Source organism: Perissodus microlepis, chromosome 3 (genome assembly GCF_051167445.1).
Source record: "Perissodus microlepis isolate ML-2025 ecotype Zambia chromosome 3, ASM5116744v1, whole genome shotgun sequence".
Lineage (NCBI taxonomy): Eukaryota > Metazoa > Chordata > Actinopteri > Cichliformes > Cichlidae > Perissodus > Perissodus microlepis.
In genome coordinates, this window is record NC_140463.1 from 7,931,868 (window position 1) to 7,945,000 (window position 13,133).

General features: G+C 42.5%; 1 protein-coding gene across 5 annotated transcripts in view; it reads right to left on the reverse strand.

Annotated features, from left to right (window-relative positions):
• The window catches only part of LOC146389724 (sodium/hydrogen exchanger 9B2-like), a 32,547-nt gene that overhangs the window by 17,610 nt on the left and 1,804 nt on the right, over positions 1 to 13,133 (reverse strand). For 3 of the 5 annotated variants that reach the window (XM_084923052.1, XM_084923049.1, XM_084923048.1), the window contains exons 1-2: positions 2,694 to 4,871; positions 1,160 to 1,268 (exon numbers count right to left, since the gene is read on the reverse strand). In XM_084923052.1, coding sequence (XP_084779178.1) covers positions 1,160 to 1,268; positions 2,694 to 2,933 — 349 coding nt within the window. In that variant the 5' untranslated portion in view covers positions 2,934 to 4,871. Of the gene's footprint in view, positions 1 to 1,159; positions 1,269 to 2,693; positions 4,872 to 13,133 lie in introns of those variants that run through there. The other 2 variants (XM_084923050.1, XM_084923051.1) reach the window with 2 other exon arrangements.

The following is a 13,133-nucleotide window of genomic DNA, read 5'->3' on the forward strand; positions in this document are numbered from 1 at the left end:
AGAGCCACATGGACAAACAATAAAGTCAACTGATGTGTTTGAATGCCTATGTCTGTATACAGTTGGATTGTAGTGACATATGATTTTTGAGAATGTTGATTATTCTTGTTTGACTGTTGACATTCAGTTGTTTACTTGCAAGTTGTAGTTTACTGTGTATGAGATCAATCAGAAGCAGGTTAACTGCTTACATGAATTAAGTGTGAACTTTTGCTGCAATAGGAGGTGAATGACATGAGGAGCTGTGTATGAATGAAATCTACACTGACACTGTCAAAACAAGGGTGCATAAGTTGAAATTTAAGTACAGAATGACAAAAAGGGGGGAATGTTAAGTCTAATTGATGAATGTTTGTCATTATGCTTCTTAAATTTGTATGGGTGCAGCGAGGAATGCCCAGACCTCTACACTGGAGAGACCAAACAGCCACTTCACAAGCGCATGGCACAACACAGAAGAGCCACCTCCACAGGACAAGACTCAGCAGTCCATCTGCATCTTAAGGATAAAGGACACTCTTTCGAGGATGCCAATGTTCACATTTTGGACAGAGAGGACAGATGGTTTGAAAGAGAAGTGAAAGAAGCCATCTATGTCCACTGCGAGCGACCATCTTTGAACAGAGGCGGGGGTTTACGATACCAACTCTCTGCCATCTATAATCCAGTTTTGAGATCCCTTCCCAGACGCCTTAACGCCCACCCACATCCTGGGCCATCTGACCTCAGGAATTCGCATGATAAGGTGGGGCCAGGTTTCACAATGAACACACCCGAAACTCTGGCTGATTGGGACCCACACCCAGTTTCACACCTTGGCTCAGGCGATTAGAGGATCATCAGGGGGTCCTTTTGTCCCTCTGTGGGGGGATACTCCCACTAGGTTTATATCTGGGACTGTCCACCATTTGACCTTAGAACTGAAGAAGCTTCTCGGATGAGAGGTGAAACGTCTTCAAGTAAACTTAAAGAAGTCCAGACGCTTTTCTTTGCAAGCTCCTTTGCCTTACTTGAGTAACTTTTTTGATGACTACTTTTCACTTTTACTTGAGTAATAATATTTTAAAGTAATGCTACTCTTACTTGAGTACAATTTTTGGATACTCAACCCACCTCTGGTCCTTGGGCTGATAATTCTCACATTATGAGTGTTCGTTACCTTTAGTGATGAGCAGGTTGATGAGTCCCCGAGGTCGAGGACATCTGTCCTTCAGACTGATACAGGACGCGCAGCATGAGGAGGGCGACTCAGATGATGGCATCGTCATCTATCCACACACAGATTTTTTTTCTGTTTTTGATTTTTATTTAAGTCAGATAATTGGACCTTGATCACTAGGTCACACTTGCCTAGATACTGCCTGGTAATGCCATGACAAACACTAAATGCTAGGGAAAAAATATCACAACAGATTACTGCAGTTAGCATAGAAGATTCCACCTTGTCTGAAATATTGCCGATCATAGGACATTTGTCTTTCAAGTAAAAGTTGTGCCTTTTCATTGCAACTTCCAACTGACAAAGAGCACAAGTTGCAACAAATTTCAGCTAGAGACTGCTAGCAACTACTTCCTTTAGCAACCAGTTTCATAGTTACTACCTCCTGCTACCACTCACCAACCAAAAAACAAATTTTTTTTAGCAATTGATCATTTCCAGAACATTGCCAACCAGTCTTTATGTCTTAAGCTGGTCATACACTGTGCAAGTTTTTTTTTTTTCTTCAGTCGTGTTATTCAGCTTCTACTCTGCTTCTGCACGATTGACTCGCAGGGGTTATAAGTTCGTAGATCACGATGCAGGGTCTCACACTATACGGCCCGATACTCAGTTGCGACCTGAGTGCTCACACTGTGCGTCCATAACATGAAGCTTATAACACAAAATCTGTTGCTCGCTCTCCCTCTCTGTCTTTCACTCACACAGTCACGCACACCGCCACCATCAACTTTGCTAAATTGCTAATGAAAAACATTGATCAGGCAGCTGTGATTGAGCAGGAATGTCCATCGAATTATTGTTATGGTTGTTGTGGTTGTGATAATTTTGTGAGGCCACATCGAAAAGGTTCAGATGAGCTTGGCAAAGTTCTACAAGTTGTGCCTCCATCGCTTGTGTCCAGATCACACGCTGCACTGCCGTGCTGCTCCGTCTTTTCACTTTTATTTCTGTGTTGCGCGTGTGCAGTGTGAGAGGCTGCGGTGACACCCTCATGACGGCCGACAGGATTACAAACAGGTTTGATTTTCTTATGACCAAGCGATTGATGATCGGAAGCTGCTCGTGAGGTCTTAATCCCTTCTCATTACCCCACGTATAAGGCGAAACTCGGGCCGATCACCAAAACGATTGCACGACTGAAAAATCAGCTCAAAATGGGCCAGAAATCGCACAGTGTATGCCCAGCATTATGTGACACACAGCCTAAACCAGAAATTTTATGATCACTAACACAGGTGGTATCTTAAACCCTTAACTATCACCAGGTTGCTGACAAACCCCTTAGAGGTTGCATTATAAGACAGCTGGGATAGGCTCCAGGACTTCTGGATGGTTAATGCTGCAGTGCTCATCTGTCCACATACATTTGGCCTAAACCTTTATAATCACCGAGTCTGGAGCAAGAACAGCCCCAACACATGCATATGTTTTCTATAAATAGCCTTTCAGGGGTGACTCTTCAAGCACTCACCGTGGTTGTGCCATCCAGCTCCTCCGTCTTCCTCTGGGGCAGGACAGTGATCTCTCTGTCCTCTTGACCAGCCTGAACTTTACTCCCTACCTTTACCAGGAACAGGTGCATGCGCATGTGTATGCACCCATGTGTGTGTGTGTAAGAGAGAGAGATAACTGGGTTAGAGACATGGACTGTGAGTAAGGTGGTGTCCTTTATCCTCTTCTTGTCAAACCTCTTAAAGTGGGTGCATTTCATGGTCAACGAATTATTAAGACCCTAAAATTTACTCCATATAATTACTGTTAACATTTAAAAAATGCTGAAAAAAAACAAAAAAACAACAACAACAACAACTTCTTAAAAGGTAAAAACATAACATGATAATGTGATTTACAGATTTTTCATGTTCAGAGATCTCTTTAGAGATGGTGATAAAATAAAAATAAAAGTAAGAGGTAAGAAAAACTAAAAAAGTCATATAGAATAATAAACAGCTGATTTAAAAAGACGAAGGCAGTAAAACACCATAAAAGATTAAATCACAACACCCTCCTCTCTGCCCCTTAATGCTCTCTGGTCACTATGGTAACGTGGAAATATTTCTTTCAAAATCAGACACACAACTACAGGGTGGGCCATTTACAGTGGGGCAAAAAAGTATTTAGTCAGCCACCGATTGTGCAAGTTCCCCCACTTAAAATGATGACAGAGGTCAGTAATTTGCACCAGAGGTACACTTCAACTGTGAGAGACAGAATGTGAAAAAAAAAATCCATGAATCCACATGGTAGGATTTGTAAAGAATTTATTCGTAAATCAGGGTGGAAAATAAGTATTTGGTCACCTCAAACAAGGAAAATCTCTGGCTCTCACAGACCTGTAACGTCTTCTGTAAGAAGCTTTTCTGTCCCCCACTCGTTACCTGTATGAATGGCACCTGTTTGAACTCATCATCTGTATAAAAGACACCTGTCCACAGCCTCAAACAGTCAGACTCCAAACCCCGCCATGGCCAAGACCAAAGAGCTTTCGAAGGACACCAGGAAAAGTATTGTAGACCTGCACCAGACTGGGAAGAGTGAATCTACAATAGGCAAGCAGCTTGGTGTGAAAAAATCAACTGTGGGAGCAATCATCAGAAAATGGAAGACATACAAGACCACTGATAATCTCCCTCGATCTGGGGCTCCACGCAAGATCTCATCCCGTGGGGTCAAAATGATCATGAGAACGGTGAGCAAAGATCCCAGAACCACACGGGGGGACCTGGTGAATGACCTGCAGAGAGCTGGGACCACAGTGACAAAGGCCACCATCAGTAACACACTACAACGGCAGGGAATCAAATCCCGCAGTGCCAGACGTGTTCCGCTGCTGAAGCCAGTGCATGTCCAGGCCCGTCTGAAGTTTGCCAGAGAGCACATGGATGATACAGCAGAGGATTGGGAGAATGTCATGTGGTCAGATGAAACCAAAGTAAAACTTTTTGGTATAAACTCAACTCGTTGTGTTTGGAGGAAGAAGAATACTGAGTTGCATCCCAAGAACACCATACCTACTGTGAAGCATGGGGGTGGAAACATCATGCTATGGGGCTGTTTTTCTGCCAAGGGGACAGGACGACTGATCCGTGTTAAGGACAGAATGAATGGGGCCATGTATCGTGAGATTTTGAGCCAAAACCTCCTTCCATCAGTGAGAACTGAAGATGAAACGAGGCTGGGTCTTCCAACATGACAATGATCCAAAACACACCGCCCGGGCAACAAAGGAGTGGCTCCGTAAGAAGCATTTGAAAGTCCTGGAGTGGCCTAGCCAGTCTCCAGACCTCAACCCCATAGAAAATCTGTGGCGGGAGTTGAAAGTCCGTGTTGCTCGGCGACAGCCCCAAAACATCACTGCTCTCGAGAAGATCTGCATGGAGGAATGGGCCAAAATACCAGCTACTGTGTGTGCAAACCTGGTAAAGACCTATAGTAAACGTTTGACCTCTGTTATTGCCAACAAAGGTTATGTTAAAAAGTATTGAGTTGTATTTTTGTTATTGACCAAATACTTATTTTCCACCCTGATTTACGAATAAATTCTTTACAAATCCTACCATGTGGATTCATGGATTTTTTTTTTCACATTCTGTCTCTCACAGTTGAAGTGTACCTCTGGTGCAAATTACTGACCTCTGTCATCATTTTAGGTGGGGGAACTTGCACAATCGGTGGCTGACTAAATACTTTTTTGCCCCACTGTATATGGATACACCGTAATAACATGGGAATGGTTGTTGATATTAAAGTCCTGTTTGTGGCACATTAGTATATGTGAGGGGACAAACTCCTCAAGATGGGTGGTGACCATGGTGGCCATTTAGAAGTCGGCCATCTTGGATACAACTTTTGTTTTTTCAATAGGAAGAGGGCCATGTGACACATCAAACTTATTGGTAATGTCACAAGAAAAACAATGGTGTGCTTGGTTTCAACGTAACTTTATTCTTTCATGAGTTATTTACAAGTTTCTCTTTGTTCACAGCCATTGACATGTCGAAGAGGTTAACACGTGAGGAGCGGATCGAAATTGTGTTGATATCTGGTGAACGCAGTAACCGGGTCATTGCAGCAGATTTCAAAGCAAGACACCCTACGAGACCACCCATCTCCCATGCTACAGTTAGCAAACTGCTTGCTAAGTTTCGTGAAACTGGTTCAGAGTTGGATTTTCCAAAATGTGGACGCAAGAAAACTGTCACTAATGAAGAAACATCAGTGGCTGTCCTAGCTTCATTCAGCAAGAGCCCACAGCGTAGCACTCGCCGCATGTCACTGGAGAGTGGCATTAGTCGAACATCCCTTCACAAATGGCACCCTTACAAACTCCAGCTACTGCAGCATCTCAACGAGGATGACCCAGATCGGCGCACAGAATTTGCAGAATGGGCAAAACAAAAATTGGAACAGGACCCTCAGTTCACGCAGAAGATTTTGTTCAGTGATGAGGCAAGCTTTTATGTGAACGGTGAAGTTAATAAACAAAACCACCGCTATTGGTCTGACACTAACCCACATTGGATGGATCCCTCCAAGACTGTTGGACCAACAAAAGTGATGGTTTGGTGTGGTATATGGGGTACAACGATAGTGGGTCCATTCTTCATCAATGGAAACCTCAAGGCCACTGGATATTTGAAATTGCTACATGATGATGTGTTTCCCTCTTTATGCACTGAAGCTGGCACGTTCCCTGAGTTTTTCCAGCAAGATGGTGCACCACCACATTATGGGTGCCAGGTCCGAGCATTCCTAGATGAACAGTTTCCTGGAAAGTGGATTGGTCGTCGTGGGCCAGTTGAATGGCCCCCAAGGTCTCCTAATCTGACCCCCTTGGACTATTATCTTTGGGGTCATCTGAAGGCAATTGTCTATGGTGTGAAGATACGAGATGTGCAGCACCTGAAACTACGGATACTGGATGCCTGTGCTGGCATTTCTCCTGGGGTGTTGCTATCAGTGTGTGAAGAGTAGGAGAAGAGGATTGCATTGACAATCCAACACAATGGGCAGCACACATTTTATAAGTGGTCAGAAACTTGTAAATAACTTATGAAAGAATAAAGTTACGTTGAAACCAAGCACACCATTGTTTTTCTTGTGACATTACCAATAAGTTTGGTGTGTCACATGGCCCTCTTCCTATTGAAAAAACAAAAGTTGTATCCAAGATGGCCGACTTCTAAATGGCCACCATGGTCACCACCCATCTTGAGGAGTTTGTCCCCTCACATATACTAATGTGCCACAAACAGGACTTCAATATCACCAACCATTCCCATTTTATTACGGTGTATCCATATAAATGGCCCACCCTGTACAAAACAAATAAAGAAGTACATGAAAATGTATAATAAAAAACCCACAACAGAATGCAGCCTCCCGTCTGCAGCTAAACACCCCAATAGCTTTTAAAAATAGCTTAAATCCGGTCAGATTGGGCAGCAAAGGGCTGCTTAAATACTGCAAACTCCTCTGCTCCTCCACTTGGACCGCTAGCGCTGACCATAGCTATCACTACTGACCACACGCACCATACAAATACTTTTTTCTTCTTTTTCGAATCTTCGGATTACGTGTGTGCCGAACCATGGAGTGGGATCGGATCGGATTACGGATCAACCGTGATCCGTTGCACCACTACTGAAAACCATAAATTTAAAACCCGAGCCTCAACTCTTGCTGCCTGGCACCAAACTACTCACCGGTCTGTGGCCCAGGAGTTTGGGACCGCTGCTCTAAACCACACATATAGACTAGGCCAGGGGTCAGCAACCTTTAACACCCAAAGAGCCACTTGAACCTGGTTTCCACGCAAAAGAAAACACTGGGAGCCGCAAATACTTTTTGACATCTAAAATGAAGATAACACTGTATATTGTTTTTTTTACCTTTATGCTTTGTGTGAACAACTAAGGTGTGTTGCTTTTGAAATCCATGAAGTGCTACAGAGAAAATTACATTTTATTTATGTAATTAACACATTTTGAACTCTTAAAGAAATATAACAAAAGGAAAGACACCAACCTGAACTAAAATGATCCATGTAGCAAACAAAAACTGTTGTGAGCCGCCACCCTTATATCTCCTTTGGGCTTTTGGAGCCTTGACCTGACTTTTAAAAAACAATTGGAAAAAAGCACTATGCTGCTAAAAAAATGAAAAATAGATATTTGCAAAATTCTGCCTAAATATGTATTTTACCCGGTTAATGTGTGTGGCAGGGTGTGGTCTGCAGTGCCGCTGCAGGGGAGGCGGACGCACCTGAGCGGCACCCGCAATCACACCTCGCCACCTTAACGTCTGTGCTATCTCTGCTGTTGTGTTGTCGTGCTGTGAGCTGAAAAGCTACAGCCGGCTGTATGCGTACAGCAACCGTGTGTGAAAAGTGGTCAATAAAGAGATGCTGAAAAGCGTGTTCATGGAAACATCGTCGGGTCTGCCGTGATATGCTCCTGAACCTCTGCGCACAGCGTTTGCAAATCGGGGCTGTACGAAGTCACTTTCATCTTTACGCAGGACTGTAAGCTGTCGTCTGTGAGGCATGAGTGGTGTTTGTTTTTAACATAGTTCACGGTGGAGCTGCTGACATAATGTGGATCCGAAGATCCATAATTGGCCTACCTGGGGTTGAAAGTCTCGATAAATGCACGCCGTTTCTGCGGGTACACTGGCTTCCGCGAGTGACGTTTATTTTAAGCGATGAAAAATAATAAAATATAATATTATTTTTATATTTCAATATCACAATAATCTTCCAATTTAGAACTACAAGTTAAAAAAAAGAATTAAACACAAATAAAATACACTTCAGCTAAATACTTCTAATTTATTTTCCCAAACCACCCGGAGCCGCAGTACAACGATTAAAGAGCCGCAGGTTGCCGACCACTGGACTAGGCCTACAGGTTCTTCAGCACATCCTTGGACACACATTATTAGTAATGGACTAAAATAATAACTTTACTTAAACTGTGGGCAGTATTAACAAAAATGGGCATAGGGTTAATAACAGGTTATTATCTAACAAGCATGCGGTTTTCTCCCTTTGATGGCAAGATCCACCCTTACCCAACTCATATGGTTACAAGGATGGTTATGTAAATATTAGGGGTGCAACGATACACAAAATTCACGGTTCGGTTCGATACTTTGGTGTCACGGTTCGATATTTTTTCGATACAAAAAACGTTCATGCCTTTTTAATTTGTCATTTATTAAAATTATAAATATATATTTTAACTCAAAAGTACAGTTTTTAAATTTAATGTTGCTGAAACAACAAAATAATATAAACATATCAGGACCCCATAAGGAGAATCATGTGCTAACGGCTGTCTAAATGACTCGGGTAAAGTTTGTAGCATGCGTGCTTGTTGTTTTTGTCTGCTTCCACTTGTCTTTGCACTAGGATGATGTCGGCGTAAATATGCAGTCATATTCGTTGTGTTCCCACTAGTGCTGTCAACGTTAATCTCTTTAAAATGACATTAACGCCATAACGCGGCAAATCTCCGTTAACGAGTTACCGCGGATCACCCCCGTGCATGGGGCTGTACGGCGTCGACATGTTAACAAGCTAACTGCGCTAACGCACTAGTTCCCACCAATTGAGCATTGCGTGGCACATCCAACATACTGTTTTACTTTTGTCCATGACGCGCTTACCATCAGGGTCATGCTTCACATGAAAACCAAGATAGTTCCAAATGCCAGATCTGAATGAGGGTGGGGGAGGTTCAATTTCGGGTAGCGTTGAGGCAGTTGCCATGCTGCAACGACCTTAGCTTTTGTCTTGCTAGCTTGCGCTGCGCTCAGTGGATCTGCACTCGACAGTGCAGCCTAGGCGGAGTAGTCGAACGCAGATCCACTGAGCGCTCAACACAGACAGCATCGTCAGAAGAAAAGTTGATAAAATAAATACAAAATTTTGTATTGTTCAATACATATGCGTACCGAACCGAAAGCACTGTATCGAACGGTTCAATATCGATACGAGTATTGTTGCACCCCTAGTAAATATAGCCCGGGGCTTCATACAGGGACTAGCATGTTTCTACTGTACCTCAGTGACGATGTGTCCATTGCACATACTTTCACATACTTTCTCACTTGGTCTGCAGTAAATAAAAATAAGCCCTAAAGGTTAAACGAATCAGAAGCAAAATACAGTACCCCGACTTAAGAAATTAATTTGTTCCAGTGGGTCTTTCGTAAGTCGAAAATTTTCGTAAGTCAAAGCACCCATCGCGCCTTCTAAGTGAACAATAGGCTATAGGCTAATTGCTAACTGCAACAACAATACATTGTTCACGTGGAACAGCGAAACGCAAGTATGAAAGCCAAGGGGGTTGTAACATGATTCGGAAGGCATTGTGGGCATTCTGGACATTCTGGCCTCAGCCCATCAGAGCCAGCGGATTTCATTACTCGGGCATTTTGCCGTAACACAGGCAGAAATATTGCCGTTAAGTGCCTTCGTAACTTGAATTTTTCGTTAAATGGGGTATTCGTAAGTCGGGGTTCCACTGTATTAATCCCAAAGGAAATTATAGGTTACAGCAGGCAGCACACTAATGGCGCATGCGCACTTACAAAGGAACCTTCTGACCAAACTTTACACAAACATCACATTGGGAAGACATGTCAGAGAGGTAGGCTGATAGGAAAAACGACGAAAAAACATAACATGAGGGGAGTGGAGGAGAAAAAACTCCACTCAGACTGAGCTCCTAATGTGAGAATAGTTTGAGAAGAGAAAAAAAACACTACAGCACAAAAAGCACATAACTGTCAATACCGTGGCTCAGGGGGTTGGGAAGCGCATCTGTAACCGGAAGGTCGCCGGTTCGATCCCCGGGCCCTCTCACCTGGTCGTTGTATCCTTGGGCAAGACACTTTAGCTGTGTCCCAAAATGTCGGCTGCATCCTCTGGAGGCCGCATTTGAAGGCCCAGCGGCCCAGCCAAATTTCAGCTGCCAACAATGGCGGCTGCTTCTAAGTTTTAAAATTTGTCTTATTAATCTTTCTGGGTCACAAAATAAACTTTTAACATATTTTCAGGCGAGAAAGTAGATGTGTAAATTACAAATATCTGCTTGGTTTATCAAGACATCGCATATTTGCAAAAGTGTGCCGACGTTTTCGGAGACGTCTGTTACCCACTCGCTCGATAGCAAGCCGGGGGGTTCAATGGTCACTCCATGGTAAATGGCCTGTATTTGTATAGCGCTTTAGTAGTCCCTAAGGACCCCAAAGCGCTTTACACATCCAGTCAAAGATTGTAGATTGTTGATAATGGGCATGGGCATAACCACCTGTGTTTGATGCATGGCCTGAGACAGCGACATCACCTCAACCTTTTTGCAGCACATTTCAATCATAAAGTATTAAGTATAGTTGTGAAGCTAATGCTATAAAAGTTAATATTGGTGCCTCTATGCAAACATTTAAAAAGAAAACACCTTACAACAGACCACAGTTCCACTTCATAAGGGTTTTTCTTTCCACTGGTGTTTGTCTGACTGATTATGGTTATGACTGAGGATGTTCTGGAAACAAACGTCTCTTTGTGTTTGTTATGAGACTCAGGATGGTTCTGAATCTGACTTGAGATATTTGAAAATTATATCTAAGACCAACACTACAAGTTTGGAGACACACAATGTTTATCTGTATGTGCCAGGGTTGGGTTTACATGCTACTAGTATGTGTGTATTTTTTTGTAGTCTGGGCTGAAACCCATTAGTTGTAGCTGTGTAATAATGGTTTGGTACCAATATTACATGAGATCCCCAAGAATATATGACAGAAATATTTAAAAATGTGGCCGTATGCTCGTCCTCCTCTATCCTATCTAGGGCTGTGCGATATGACCAAAATCTCATATCCCGATATAACACATTTATCGTCCTGACAACGATATAAATCACAAAAATGTAACATTTTCTGTAAATTATGCGAATCTCGGGCAACTCAACTTGCGTGAAGTGTTTCCAACTGGGCCTTTACCTGGAGTCGAGTGTTTTAACCGATGCATGAAACTATACATTTTTAGACATAAGTTGTAAAGGCCACCATTTTCTTTCAAAGTTTGACTCTAAGGTTTATTTTTTAGCACCTGACGGCTCTTTTTTGCTTCTCATCCGTAAACTCTCTGCATACTCTTTCACATGATTCAGTTTATTTTGAAAAGTCTCAACAGGATCTTGAGCTTTATTGTGAAAGGTTTACAAGGAAAACAAACAAGAGGACAGCGGAGCCACGCAATGGTTTTACCGTCATTGCTGCTAATGACAACACGTAAAAACAGGCGCTTGTCCATCCATAGTGTGGTTTTATTAAATATAAGAGAAAGAGAGAACTTTAAGAAATTAATATAGCCATCAAAACGGTGAAAAAATATTCCTGTAAACAGTTTATTTTACGACACCACGAAACAAACGATAATAGGAAACAATAGATGTTTTTATATCGTCATCCGATATATATCGTTATATCGAACAGCCCTAATCCTATCCCTTTTATTGGTTGAATATGCGGTGTAATGGCTTATTTGAGGCCCTGTTGGCGGAGTGACTGATTTGCTGGAGTAGAGATTTTAGTGGTTCTTGTTTTTGCTAAGTTTGCGTGTTTGTTTTTTATTGCGGTGACTGTGTTTATGCATGTGCGAGCGTGTGTGTGTGTGTGTGTGTGTGTGTGTGTGTGTGTGTGTGTGTGTGTGTGTGTGTGTGTGTGTGTGTGTGTGTGAGACATCCTGCTGATCACAAAGGGTCATCTCCCCTCAGCCTTTATATGGCTCAACTTTAATGGTTCACCATATACAAGCACAGATAAGCTCCTAAATGGCTAAGAGTGATCATCCTTTACCAGATAAGACAATTAGAACCTTTAGATTGGAATCTACCTGCAGTTTAACACTATAGCCAATTGCCTCCCCCACATACTAGATGTGTAGGGGAGGAACAGAAGAATATCTAAACATGCAGTTCAAGACAAGGTTTACAAATGTAAGTACAACAATGACAACATTGATCAAAATGAACCTAACAATGTGATTTTCCTCTAATGGTCCTCGCTGTTAGTCCAGCTCAATATTTGGCTGTTTTGCGTAATTTAGGACTCTACTACAGGATGGCCCTCCCACACTCATCTTTTATTGTGATCCATGTTGAAATTGTTTAAGGAAAAAAGCTATAATAGCTTAACATATTAAAGGTATCTTAATACTGAAACCAGACTGCCTCTGTGTATTTTCATCTTCTAGTTGGTTTGTTTGAAAATCGCCTCTGTCAGTGCGCCCCAGGGCAGCTGTGGCTGCAATGTAGCTTACCATCACCAGTGTGTGAATGTGTGTGTGAATGAATGTGTAAAGCGCTTTGGAGTCCTTAGGGACTAAGTAAAGTGCTATACAAATGCAGGCCATTTACCATTTATATTTTCTGGGTAGAAATTCCTCTAGGTGGCATTATTGCATTTTAATCATATCCCCACCACACCACACTTCTTTTTCACAATTTGCAGTATGCTTTTGTCCCTTAGCATTAACTCGGCTTTTGCTCTTTTCCTGTTCACAACATTTACTCAAAAAGCAAACAAACAAATAAACAAAACAATCTGCATTAAAGCAATTATTGTTATGTAATTAAATTACGCCTCTCTTTCACACCAACCCTCTTCCTGTCCTTGACTACATCCATAATCTCCCCTAAGGTCTTCCTCTTTCCCTTATCCTGGCAGCTCCATCTTCAACATCCTTGGTCTAATATAGCCACTATCCCTCCCTCCAAACCGTCTCAGCCTTGTCTCTCTGACTTTGTCCCTGTGATGTACTCATTTCTAATCCTGTCCACCCTGTTCACTTGTCTCCAACCACTCTCTTCTTCACCTCTCTTGTGCCCTGTCTGGTCCT